Consider the following 12,752-nt stretch of genomic DNA (forward strand, 5'->3'; position numbering starts at 1 on the left):
TCAGTGACATGTCTCTTCCCTTCTTTGGGCCATTTTCTATTTTTGTTTTCCCCCTACTGAAGAAAAATCAATTTACGTAACTTAGTCAGTGACCTTTTTTTTTTTTTTAATTTCAACTTTTATTTTAAATTCAGGGAATACTGAATTTGCTTAGGACAATAGCCTACAGCTGCATCCGTGTTGTTGCAAAGGACATGATTTGGTTCTTTTTTGTGGCTGCGGAGTATTTCGATGGTGTATATGTCCCACATTTTCTTTATCCAATCCACTATTGATGGGCACCTAGGTTGAGTTCATGTCTTTGCTATTGTGAATTGTGCTGTGATAAACATACAAGTGCATGTGTCTTTTTGGTAGAACGATTTGTTTTATTTTGGGTATATACCCAGTAACAGGACAGCTGGGTCAAATGGCAGTTCTGTTTTCAGTTCTTTGAGAAATCTTTAAACTACTTTCCACAGTGGCTTAACTAATTCACATTCCCTCCAACAGTGTATACATGTTCCTTTCCTCTGCGGCCTTGCCAGCATCTGTTGTTTTTTGACTTTTTAATAATAGTTTGGCTCATTTTCCAAGTGAATTGTTTGTTCTTTACTGCTGAGTATTGACAGATTATATACATTCTAGATGACATTCCTTTTTTTGGACATATGGTGTGCAAACCTTTTCTCCTACTCTGCAGTTTGTCTTTTTTATCCTCTTCACAGGTTCTTTCCATAGCAAAAATGTTTAATTTTTTATAAAGTCTAATTTATCAACTTTTCCTTTTATGGTTCATGCTTTTGTTGTAACCTCGTAACTCTTTGCCTAGTGATGCCAAAGATTTTCTCCCATTTTAAAAAATATTATGTTTTACAATTTATATTTAAGTCCATCATCCATTTTAAGTTAACTTTTGTATAAAGTGTGAGCCTTTGGTAGCTATTCATTGTTTTGCCTGTGGGTGCCCAGGTGCTCCTGCATCATTTGTTGAAAGGTTGACCTTCCCCCACTCGCTTCTGTACCTTTGTCAAAAAAATCATCTTGGCTTATCTGTGTAGGCCTGTTTCTGAGTTCTCTACCCTGTTTCATGAACCTAAGTGTCTGTTCCTCCATCCACACCACAGTCTCGATGACTGTAGCTACTAAGTCTTGAAATTAGGTAACCTTATTCCTTCCACTTAATTCTTTCTCAAAATTGTTTAGGCTATTCTGGTTCCTTAGCCTTTCCACATACATTTCAGAATTATGTTGTCTGTATCTACAAAAAATCTTGCTGAGATTTTGACAAGAATTGTGGTAAAACTGTCTGTCAATCTGGAAAGAAGTGACAGCTGTACTAGGTTGCGTTTTCCATCCGTGAAAAACAGTATGTCTCCCCACTTATTAGATATTCTGTGGTTTCCTTCATCAGCACTGTGCAGTTTTCAGCACACAAGTCTTGTGCATGGTTTGTTAGGTTTACATCTAACCATTTAATTTTTTGAGCTATTACAAGTGGCATATATATATATACACACATGTATACATACACGCTCATATGCCACCTCTATGTCCTCTTCATAAACATTTGTATATGTGTATATATACATAAGTATATATGTATGTATATATACACATACGTATATATGTATATATACATAAGTATACACATGCACACACATACACACATGTATACATACGTATGTGCACACATACACACGTATATATACGCATACATATGAGCATACACATGCATATACACGCACACGCATGTACACACGTGTATGCATGTGCATGCATGCACACATGTAGACATGCAAACATGTGCATATATACACATATACATACGTATACTCGTGCATATATACACACATATACATATGTGCATATATACATATATACATACACATGTGTGCTCTCGTGTGTGTGTGTGTGTGTGTATATATATATATATTTTTAAGACCGAGTGTAGCTCATTGCCAGGCTGGAATGCAGTGGTGCAATCATCGCTCACTGCAACCTCCACCTCCCGGGTTCAAGTGATTCTCATGCCTCAGCCTCCCAAACAGCTGGGATTATAGGCATGCACCGTCACGCCCAGCTAATTTTTGTATTTTCAGTAGAGACGGAGTTTCACCATGTTGGCCAGGATGGTCTAGATCTCTTGACCTCGTGATCTGCCCACCTCTGCCTCCTAAAGTGCTGGGATTACAGGTCTGAGCTACCCCACCGGGTCGTGACTTATATTTTTAATGTCAGCTTCTACACAGGTGCATTGCTAGCATACTGAAATACAATTGGTTTTTGTGTGCTGAACTAGACTCCTGCAAACTGGCTGAATTTGTTCTAGCAGTTTCACTTTTTGTTGTTGTTTTGTTGTTCCCTAGGATTTTCTTTTCTTTTTTTTGAGACAGAGTCTTGCACTGTTGCCCAGGCTGGAATGCTGTGGTGCAATCTCGGCTCACTGCAAGCTCCGCTTCTTCCCTGGGATTTTCTATTTGGACAATCATGTCACCAGCAAACTCAAGATTCCCTGGGGCTTTCTACGTAGATGATCATGTCAACAGCAAAAAGGGACAGTTTTATTTCTTTCCTCTCATCTGTTGTCTTTAATTTCCTTTTCTTGTATTATGTCTCTGTAGAACTTCCAGAACTATGTTGTAAAAGAGTGCTGTCAGCTGTGGGCCTTTTTAGATGCTTTTTATAAGGTTGAAGGAGTTCCTGTCTTCTATTTTGCTGGAAGTTTTGAGTCATGAATGATGTGAATTTTGCCAAACTCTTTTTATTGTTTTTTTTTTTTTTTTTTGGATTGACTGATATAATTGTGAGCTTTTTCTTTAGCCTGTTAGTATAGTGTATTACATGAATGAATTTTCAAACACTAAACCAGACTTGCATCTCAGAATACATCCCACTTGGCTACCCTGTGTCATTCTTTTTACATATTATTGTGTTCTATTTGTTTATGTTTTGTTAAGGAGTTTTGTGTCTGAATCTGTGAAGGATATTGGTCTGTAGTTTTCCTTTTTTGCTCTTTTTGTCTGGTTTTAGTATCAGGGTAATACTAGCATCACAAAATGAATTAGGACATGTGCCCCCCTCTTCTGTTTTCTGGAAGGTATTGTGTAAAATTAGCGTTAATTCTTCTTTACATGTTTGGTAGAACTATCCAGTGAAAAGTGAAGATTTCTTTTTTGGGAGATTATAAATTACTAGCTCAATTTCCTTATAGTTATAGGGCATTCAAGTAGTCTATTTCATATTGGGTGAGTTGTGATAGTTTGTGCTTATTGAGGAACTGGTCAATTTCACCTAAGTTATAAAATGCATGCATGTAGAGTAGTGTGTGTATTCCTTCATTATTCTTTTGGTGTCTGCAGGGTCTTTAGTGATGGTGCCTGTTTCCTTCCTAATGATAGTAATCTGTCTTACATTTTTTTGTTAGTCTTGTTAGAGGTTTGTCAAATTTATTCATCTTTTCAAAGAACCAGCTCTTTCATTTCTTTATTACTTATCTGTATCTTTTTTTAAATTTCTGCTTAGATTTTTAATATCTCCTTCCTTCTGCTTGTCTTGGGTTTACTTTGTTCTCCTTTTTCTAGGTTATAGAGGTAACAGCATAAACTATTCATTTCAGAATTTTCTTCTTTCCCAAGAAAATGTGTAAGAAAATTTCTGATAAGTTTCCCTCTCAGTGCTGCTGTATTAAAGCAGTGGATAATTATCCTCATTTTCATTCAGTTCAGTATGTTTTTGGATTTCCCTCGAGACCTCCTCTTTGACGCATAGATTATTTGTAAGTGTGCTTTTTAGTTTCCAAGTGTTGAAGATGTTCCTGTTGTTCTTCTGTTACTGATTTCCAGTGAGTCCATTGTGGTTAGAGAACATGCTCTGCATGGTTCAGTTACTTTCAGTCCTCTGAAGATTGTTTCCTGGCCCATAAATACCACAAATAAGGCCTACCGGGTCCCTCGGCCCTGAGGTCCAGGGCTAGCTGACCTTCTCCCCATCTTTCAGAGCTTTCTCACATTTGTCTTATACTTACTCTCCAAGGTTTTAAGTTGTACTTAGCAGGAGAAATAGAGAAAAGTATGTGTAATTCACCCTCCAGGAAGGGAAGCCTCTCCTTAATGGTATTTTAAAGCAAATACTGTCATTCATATGCACATCAGTCTCTAGGCCTAAATGATACACAGTTAAGCATCACTGCAGGTACCAAAAGCTTACTACTTCAAAACTGCACAGTGGCTGTGAATGGCAGGTACTATGGTCTGCATTTTTAGATAAGGAGGTGGAGGTGCCTGGAGGTTACCTAAATGTACGAATTACATGGTTATTACATGACTCTGAGACTTTCCATGTGCTTTTTCAGTTGTGATGCTAGGTCACATCCAGGTTAGACAAGACAAAGTGAAACATTAGCCCTGTATAATCTGCCCATGGCTGTGGAATCGGCTGACAGAGCTGAAACTCTGACTTTGCCACTTACTAGCTACTCAACTTCTTCATGTCAATTTCCTTGCCTGTAAAATGGGGGTAACAGTAACAGTGACCCATAGAATGCAACCGTGAAATGGAAGGAAACCATTCTGTAAAGATCAGGAGACACATTCTGTACGGGCGAGCTACCTCTGTTATTACTGTGCCCTCGGAGGAGTCTCACAACTCCACTTGACTTTGCAGAGCAGGTGGGGCCTCCAGGCAAGGGCACTGGCTCACCACACTGTCTGATGAAAGCGTCCGCTAAGTCAGCATTGTGTTGTCTTTGTGCTCCTTGTGGGTTAATGTGAAGCTGACCCTCCCTGGGGACTGCTGAAATAAAACTCTAGAAGGCTCACATGAACATTCTTTTCATGTCTCCTTTTTATATTTAAAGGCAAAGGCCTGACTTCTTCCATGTGAATATTTATATGCAGATAGTACTCAGGACAAGTTGGAGCCACCGGAATCTAACATGCTGGTGTGCAGACCCATCGTCATCCATACGTGGTGTAATGCTCATTCACACATAGGACACAGAGCCCACCTCCAGGCTGGGACAACTGGGCCATCATAAGACAGCAAGGCCGCTGGGTATCCCACGCTGAGCACCCAGGCTTCCTGCAGCCTCCTAGACCCTTCTGGAGTTTAGACGGCGCTCAACATTCTCGATGCTCCATACAGTGATCTTAGAGGCCTCCCTTAGGAGCTGTTAATGAGTGTGCAGGCTGTTTCTAGTATTTTCTTTCCTCAGGCTTATTACCCGCCTTCCACTGCTTGTCATCTACCTATTTCAAATGAACTCAGCTTTGGTGTTGCAGGAGAAGACAGGATTCCAGGCCAGAGGGCTAGATGCCACGCCAAACCCACTGAACACCTTCGAGCTAGGAGCCAAGTACAGTCACCTCCATGAGGAGAAGGGGCTACATGGGATGGAAGGGACATCCCTCTCTCTGCATCTGTTGAAGTGATAAAAAATATAGAACAGACGCATGGCTACCTATGTGCGAGTCCATCATGCTAATGCATATTGGAACATACACACTTCTCATGTAATGCTCATATAATGTGTACCTTAAAATGCAGCTTATTTTAAATTTCAGTCGCACTTATTGAGAAATACGGGCAGTTTAACTGCTATATGCTACATATGAAGAGAGCCATTTATGGTCCTGTAACCATAAAGGGAATTTTAGGAGAAGGATGTCTTTCTATTATATCGTCCACAGGCTTGGTTTACTCTGGAGAAAGGGACAGAAAGGGAGAATGGAGCTAGCTGTCATTATTATAGTACTCCTGGGTAAGGAGCAGATGAAAACACAAGTTAATGAAAGTCTCTCACTCTCAGATAACGTGCCTAATAACTATCAGCAGCGTCCTTCACCAGGGCAGAAAAGCAGCAGCGTAATGAATGAAACTCCCAGAGAAGAGTGATTTTGAAATGTGCACGAGCTTTTGGTTTGCATTCTCTCTCCACCTGCCCGAGCTCGGCCTTGTCCTAGACTCTCAGGCAAGTTCTCAAGACCACCCAGAAATGTGCAGTAACTTGCCCTAAACACCGCCTGCTAACACTCCTTCGCCTGAGTCAGCTGTGCAGACAGATGGACATGATCAGACCATGGACAGAGCCCCTGAGCTCCTGCAGGGATCCAGGGACAGTGATTAGGCATCCAATAATAACAGACAGGAGGGGCCACAAGGCACGCATGAGAAGGCAGCTGGGGTGGCAGAGCTAGGGGTACCCGTGTGGCACGATTTCCATAGAGAACGTAAAGTGTGGGGTGGGCATTCTAGTTTCTTCAAAAGCACCAATGCTAAGCTGCTGACAGGCACCACTCACGGTCCCATCAACTGTGTATGAAGGGGCTGAACAGGAGGGTTCCCCACAGGATGCCAGGCAGCGACGCAAGGCCAGGTTGCCACCACACAGTGGATTTCACAGCCACATCCCTGCATCTTCCCCAGCAAGATCTGTCCTCACCCAAGGCTTCTGAGATATGACACAAACGGAAATATTTCTGCATAAGAGTTCTTCTCTGTAAAAACGGTGACCCTGCGACGCAGCACCTGAGCTGCCGCGCTCCTGGGACTCGCGGGTGGATTTCTTACCACGTCCTCCTTTGTGCTGACTGGCCGGGCTGCTCAGTGTGGGCTCAGGTGGGCTGAATGGAGGATAGCGCGGGGCTGTTTTCACTGGAAAAGAAAGCAGAGCAAGGGGCTGTTGTCACCCTCCTTCGGCATGGAGCAGCATGCAGCTGGTGTTACTTCGTTCTTACCGTATGGTGTCTCTGGAGACACAGGAAATGCTGGAGTTGAACACATGGACTCCTTGCTACTTAAAATTCTGCCATCGATCATATCGAGGTCTGGGGGATAGCCAGGGGTCATGGTCTGAAATTGGCACAGGGAGCAGAATGTGAGAACAGGGAGTCAAGTGAAGGCCCCTCCAAACAGTTGTGGCTCCCCCTGGCTGACCCACTGAGCAAACCCCTCCTCTGACAGTAGGACAAGGAGGCTGAGGACTGAATCCACGGCACAAAACCAGCCCGCCTCTCTTAGCCATGGAAAACTGGAGAACACTTTCATGTTCAACAGCAAAGGAAATGGAAGGTATCTTATGGCTCATCCTTCTAATACAATATACAGCTAATAAGTGAAGTAGACAGAGTTTGTAGTGGTACAGGTAAATGAGTGTCTCAATATTAAGCAAAAAAGCTGGATAAAACAGTCCTTAACCGTGGCAATAATATAGTCACAGATGCATAAAAACACATAGTATTTTAAATACATAGCATAGAAAAAAGGCCAGGCGGAAATATTCTAAATATTAACAGTGGTTTCGTTTGTGAGTCAAGACTATGTATAACTTTTTTTTCTAGTTTATTCTGTAGTTTCCAATCCTGCCAACTTGAAAAGAAATCCTACCCATCTCTAAAATGATTAAACGTTTTGGATACACCGACCAGCTTTACTTCCATTCTGACTAGAAGCCCTCCCTAGGCCTCTTGGAAGAGCATGAAGCTCTCATCTGCGGCCCTCACCTGTGGATCACCTCCTAGGAAGGTCTCAGAGGGAGGACTGAGGGCCCTGTGTGATGATCCTGAAGGAAGGCTGTGTGTGCCACTGGCTGCTGCTGTCGGACTATGGAGAACAACTAAGAACAGACCTATAAGAGCCCTACCTCAAACCCACACAACCCACCCACAGGCTGTGCTCCTCGTGCCCATTCTACAGATTAGAACATAGAGGCTCGGATGCCCTGAGTGAGGTGGCCCCACCAGCATAGCTATCTCTGGGGTGCATTACCCAGGCCAGCTGACTGCACACTGTGCTCTCCCAGCCACACCGCCTGCCAGGTACAGAGGAACCACGACTACCTTTGTGGAACCAGGACGGAAGGTGAGTGCGGAGGGTAGTGTAGACTGTATTCAGGGACAAGGCCTGGTCATTGCCCATTCACCCGGGGTTCCAGGACAAGAAAGGGAGTGGAATGGGCCCAGAAACTGGGACCTGGCCGTGGCACATACCTCTTTGACGTCTGCTGGTGAGGGGAATGGTGGCAGGTTTGGGGCATGGTCCACACCAGCCTTTCCCCATGCACATTTGGAGAAGGGCAGCTGCCCCCCAGTGTCGTTGTCATACTGCCCCAGGCTCAGCTTCCTGAGTCTCCCGCCCAGGGGCTGTTCAGGCGAGGAGCCTGTTAAAAGAGAGACAAGCGGGCTGCAGGGCACTTCCTCAAGGCGCAGTGAGGCGCCCCTTCCTTAAATCTCGTCTGCTGCTTCTCAAAGGTGCTGTATGCTGGTCACCATTGCTCCAGGAAGATGCTGTGGTTGCTGCAGGCAGATGATGGGAAACCTAAGGCATTCTCAGACTCTCAGGGATGAACAAGACCACAGCCTTGGAAACGTGCAGCTTCCCCAGTCCAGCATGCTCCTTCCAGAACAGGCTGCTTGGGGACAGGACCAAGCACTCGGACTCACTCGCAGTGCTGGGAAAAGACAGTGCCCTGATGGAATGCTGGGTGGGACTGATGAAGACCCAGCTGGGAAGGAGGCCCCTGCATGCCACCCCTGGTGTCCTGTCAGGACCAGAGTGCCCTGAGGACCACATATCTGCGGTGACCTTGGGCAGAACGTGGCCCGACTATGATAATTTGAATCTCAGCAATGGGAAATTCTGGAGGGGAAAAAATCCTGTTATTTCAAGCATCAACAATAAACATTCGCCATCTTAACTGTCCTTGCCAGAAACACCACAGGCGGTTATTAATGACACAGATCCCCGGGGTCCCCAGTCTTGACCAAATTCTGTTCTCTTTGTGTTGGGGGAAAAATGGCAGTCGGGCTAGGATCTAATTTTCTAAAGCCTCTTCCCAGGGATTCTTACGATTTGCCACTTAGGAAAAAATCTGCTGCTGGCTATTAAAAGAAGAATGTTTCTATTGATGACGTAGTCTGAAAATTCAAACCCAACAGCACTGTCCCCTACAGTTTAGATTTAAACTATAAATACACGCTCCCTGTAAGTGCAGAGTTCAGAGTAGCATTTCACTGAAAGATGGAGTTTGATTCACCAACATGTATGCCCCACATAAGGCTCCTCTCAGAACGACTTTGTTCCAAATTGGTTGATGGCCACCCTCCGAAGTGAAATACATCATGATAGTGATATACAGTCATGCTGAGCCCATGATATGCCACTGACACCTCTCTCTCTCTCTCCTCCTACATCCAGAAACTTCAGAAGTTCACATGAATGCAAAGGTTGGCATGATAAAGAGAAGGTCCCACAGAGAGGGACAGGACGTCGACCCACCATGCCTGCCTGAGAGCAGCAGGACTGCTGTAAGGGTTCTTGTTTCTGTCTGCAGCATGGGGGGCTCCACTGCCCGACCCTACCAGCCACTAGGTGCCACTCAGGTGAGGGTTGAGGAGGCTCCTGGGCTGAGCTAGGCTGGATACCACCCTCCCTGTCCCATGGGACGTCTGCTCAGCACCACACAACAGCGACCAAGCAAGTGAGATCCAAACCCAGGTCCTTGCAAGCATCCTTCCACCTCTTCCTTCCATCCTCTCTTCAGTTCCCAGCAGCTTCCTCCACAGATCCAGGGAAAGGAGGAGGAAGAAGTGTGCATTAGGACCTGGGATTTGGAGTCTCACATGTATCCCTCACTAGCTGCAGGACATCCTCAGCCCCCATTTCTTTATGGGTAAAATGAGCATAATGCTTGCTCTCTTTTCCCTCCCACAAGGCGGGGGATTAAATGAAATGAAACGGCATATCTGAGAGTCCCTCACTACAGCACCCTCATCCTCACGGTGCAGTGGTCCTTGTCCTCGCACTCACCACCCTCAACAGGATGCAAGTGCTGCAGGTCAGGGAGGGGACCACCCTCACCCCAGTGCTCTTCAACACACACATGCATTTGCAGCCATTCCAAGAATGAGTTTAAAGAGGGCTAGGGGAGGTATGAGGTCACAAAGTCGGGCTGGCTCCACGCACCACCTGGTACTCAGCTTAGATGTGGAGTTTGTTCCTGAAGCAGTCAAGGTGGCAGGCGATAGCCCTGGGTGTTAGTGATGGAAACGAAGTGCCATGGCCACAGGCAAGTGACTGAGAGCCTGGTCCCCTCCCTGGAAAAAGGAGCGATGCCACTGGCCTCAAGGGAAATCATTCCAGAGTGGAGGACCTATCTGTGGAGAGTGCCGGGAGCTCCGCTGCCCTGTACTGACATTACGGCCCACTCACAGCCTAGAACTTCAGAGGTCACTTCCAGAGAGGTAGTTTTCCAAGGGGAGGGAATACTACTTCTGTTCAACATGAAAGATACTATGTGGTGTCTTATCAAAAATGACATGGCAATATCATCCCAACATGCAGTATTGCATGAAGCACACAGAGAAAATGGCTATGCGAATCACCCTGATTTGAGCATTGTACATTGTATACATTTATCAAAATATCACACTGTACCCCATAAATACGTACAATGATTACGTCTCAACTAAAAACAGTAATAATAAAGAAAAAATGGACAGTGTGGTCAAGTGTTCTCTTTGATCTGGAGATGGCGCCTGGGAAGCACATGTTAATGCACTCCAGCCTCAGGCCTGAGGTTGGAAACTCACTGGCTTCAGAAACTGAGGTCCCATTAGGGTTAGCTGACAACAGCCAGCACAGCCTTGCAGCTGCACTCGAAGGCGCATCCAGGTCGTAACAGGGTTCGAAAAGGAATTTTCAGGATTAAAACATAAGTCTCAGTGCAGGAGGCTTACACTTCTAACCTTTCAACGTGGAGGTTTCCTTCAACACGTCTCCTTCAGAGCAGCTAGGGAATACGATCTGTGCGTGAGCTGACACAGAGCCAACAGGGGGCTCCGTCCTGGGCCTCCCCCGCCAGAGGAGGCTCTGGAACACAGGCGTTCTGTGACCTGGCCCTAGAAATGTCCCTGCCGAACACATGGATTTGAAACTGCTCCTCAATTCTCCCTCTCCCCAAAGAATTACAATGAAAAACAGAATGTTCTTCATTCAAAAAAAAAGTCTCAAAAAAGTCAATCTTCATTCAAAAAAAGTCTCAAAAAAAATGTTCTTACTATCCCACCTCCAGTGCTTGTGCTAAAATCTGTGTGGCACCATGTCTGGTGAAGCAGAGCTACAAGCTTCTCCCTCTGGATGGATCAGTACTTCTCAGTATCCTGCCACTGGGACCACCAGGACAGCGACAGACGGCGGCTGTGGGTCTGAGGCCAGAAAGAGGCTCTGCAAGCGCAGGTAGAATGGCGGAATCAAGGCACCTGCAAAAGTGCCACCAGGCCCCGTCTTCCAGGATGTGGCCTGCACAGAAAGTGTGGCTTCAGCCCTGCAGGGTCCTGCTTTCCATTCCCGAAGGGAAAAAGACACAGGCACACAAGGTCAGCAAGGCCCTGGCCTCTGCAGGGTGCGGAGACCCTTCCTCTCGGACTGCAAACCTTGGAAATGAGAACTTTGAAATGGCACAAAAAAATAGGACAAAATGAGACAGGGTTTAAGATATTGAAACACCCCTGTGTGCTAGGATGCACCCACATCTGCCCAGGAGATAGTTAAAAAAGAAAGAAAAACAGGAAACCAACATTTACCCAGCAACAGTGACAGTCTAAGCCCAGGCAGGTGCTCTCATAGAGAAAAGCCCATAATCACTCCATTAAGGCGGCCTACAAGGAGAATGGAGGCTCAGGTCCGAGTACTCATCCTATACCACACAGCAAGTCAGCAGAGAGCAATGATCTGTCACCACATGTATCTGACTTTAAAACCCACAACTGTCAACTCTATTCCTCTGCGGTCACTCTTCCTTACCCACTGGTGCCTTTCCTTCCCTTCCATCCCTGCCCACCTCAAAAAGCCCACAAATGGCAGATAGGGGCCCCATGGGCCCTGGGAGGCACTGCCCACTTCCACTGCCTGTGGTGACAGAGGGGCCCCTGGGATCAAGATGGCCACACTCATCCTGCTGAGGAAGGGGCACTCTACCTCCTGGACATGTCCTGATGGGGCAGCCAACAAAGGCTTCATAAGTTCTTCTGTCTCTCGTGTGAATTTCAGATTTAACAATGGTTTATGCTTCCCAGTCTTAGGAAATCTGCCAAGTGTCTAAGTTAAATACATGGGGTCTGGTAGAGAACCTGGTGAGTGTACATTTCCAGAGGGTCTGAGTGCACAGCAGTCTAGAGAAAAGGAAGGAGGGACAGTTTTCAAGTTCTTCCCATCTGAGAGTCCTTGGCTACGGGGAAGGTCAGAGAAGAAGACACAGGGCAGCTTGCTCACGGCATTGCTACTGGGCTAGAGGGAGCTGCCATCGAACCCACGTCCTGCGGCCAGCAGTAGATGCTCACTCAGAGGCCAGCCCGGGGCCACCTGGCAGGGGTAGACTCTGCCTCTCTGCTCACAGGAGACGAGTCCTCAAAGCCATCTCCAGAATGAAACGAGAATGACACAAAACTGGCTTAGGGGATCCTACAGATAACACAGCAAAGGCTGGGGCTTGGCACACAGTTGCAGGCAGTAAGTGTTATAATGGGCCACACTCAAAATGGACTGTTTATGTTGTCATTAAAAGTCAAGTTTTATGGAACTCGAAGTGGGCAAACACGCTAAAACATTAAGTGACAAAAAACAGCGGGCAAAGATGCGTGTGTAGTGTGGTTTCATTTTTATTTTAAAAAACTAAGAAAATGTCCCCAAATGCTCATAAGAGCTTCTCTCTGAGTTGTGTAATTCTAGGCATTATTCACACTTTTTCGTAAATGTTTCTATCTTTCAGTGTTCTC

The 12,752-nt window shown here is 45.5% G+C and overlaps 1 protein-coding gene across 17 annotated transcripts in view; it reads right to left on the bottom strand.

Annotated features, from left to right (window-relative positions):
* Positions 1-12,752, bottom strand: part of TNS3 (tensin 3) — a 309,033-nt gene that overhangs the window by 58,525 nt on the left and 237,756 nt on the right. For 16 of the 17 annotated variants that reach the window (XM_031665397.1, XM_031665393.1, XM_031665405.1 and 13 more), the window contains 3 exons: positions 7,968-8,137; positions 6,717-6,831; positions 6,550-6,633 (listed from right to left, as the gene is read on the bottom strand). The exons of the other annotated variant lie outside the window; for it this stretch is intronic. In XM_031665397.1, coding sequence (XP_031521257.1) covers positions 6,550-6,633; positions 6,717-6,831; positions 7,968-8,137 — 369 coding nt within the window. The remainder of the gene's footprint in view (positions 1-6,549; positions 6,634-6,716; positions 6,832-7,967; positions 8,138-12,752) is intronic. 17 annotated transcript variants of the gene reach the window in all.

The sequence above is a fragment of the Papio anubis genome, chromosome 4 (assembly GCF_008728515.1).
Source record: "Papio anubis isolate 15944 chromosome 4, Panubis1.0, whole genome shotgun sequence".
Lineage (NCBI taxonomy): Eukaryota > Metazoa > Chordata > Mammalia > Primates > Cercopithecidae > Papio > Papio anubis.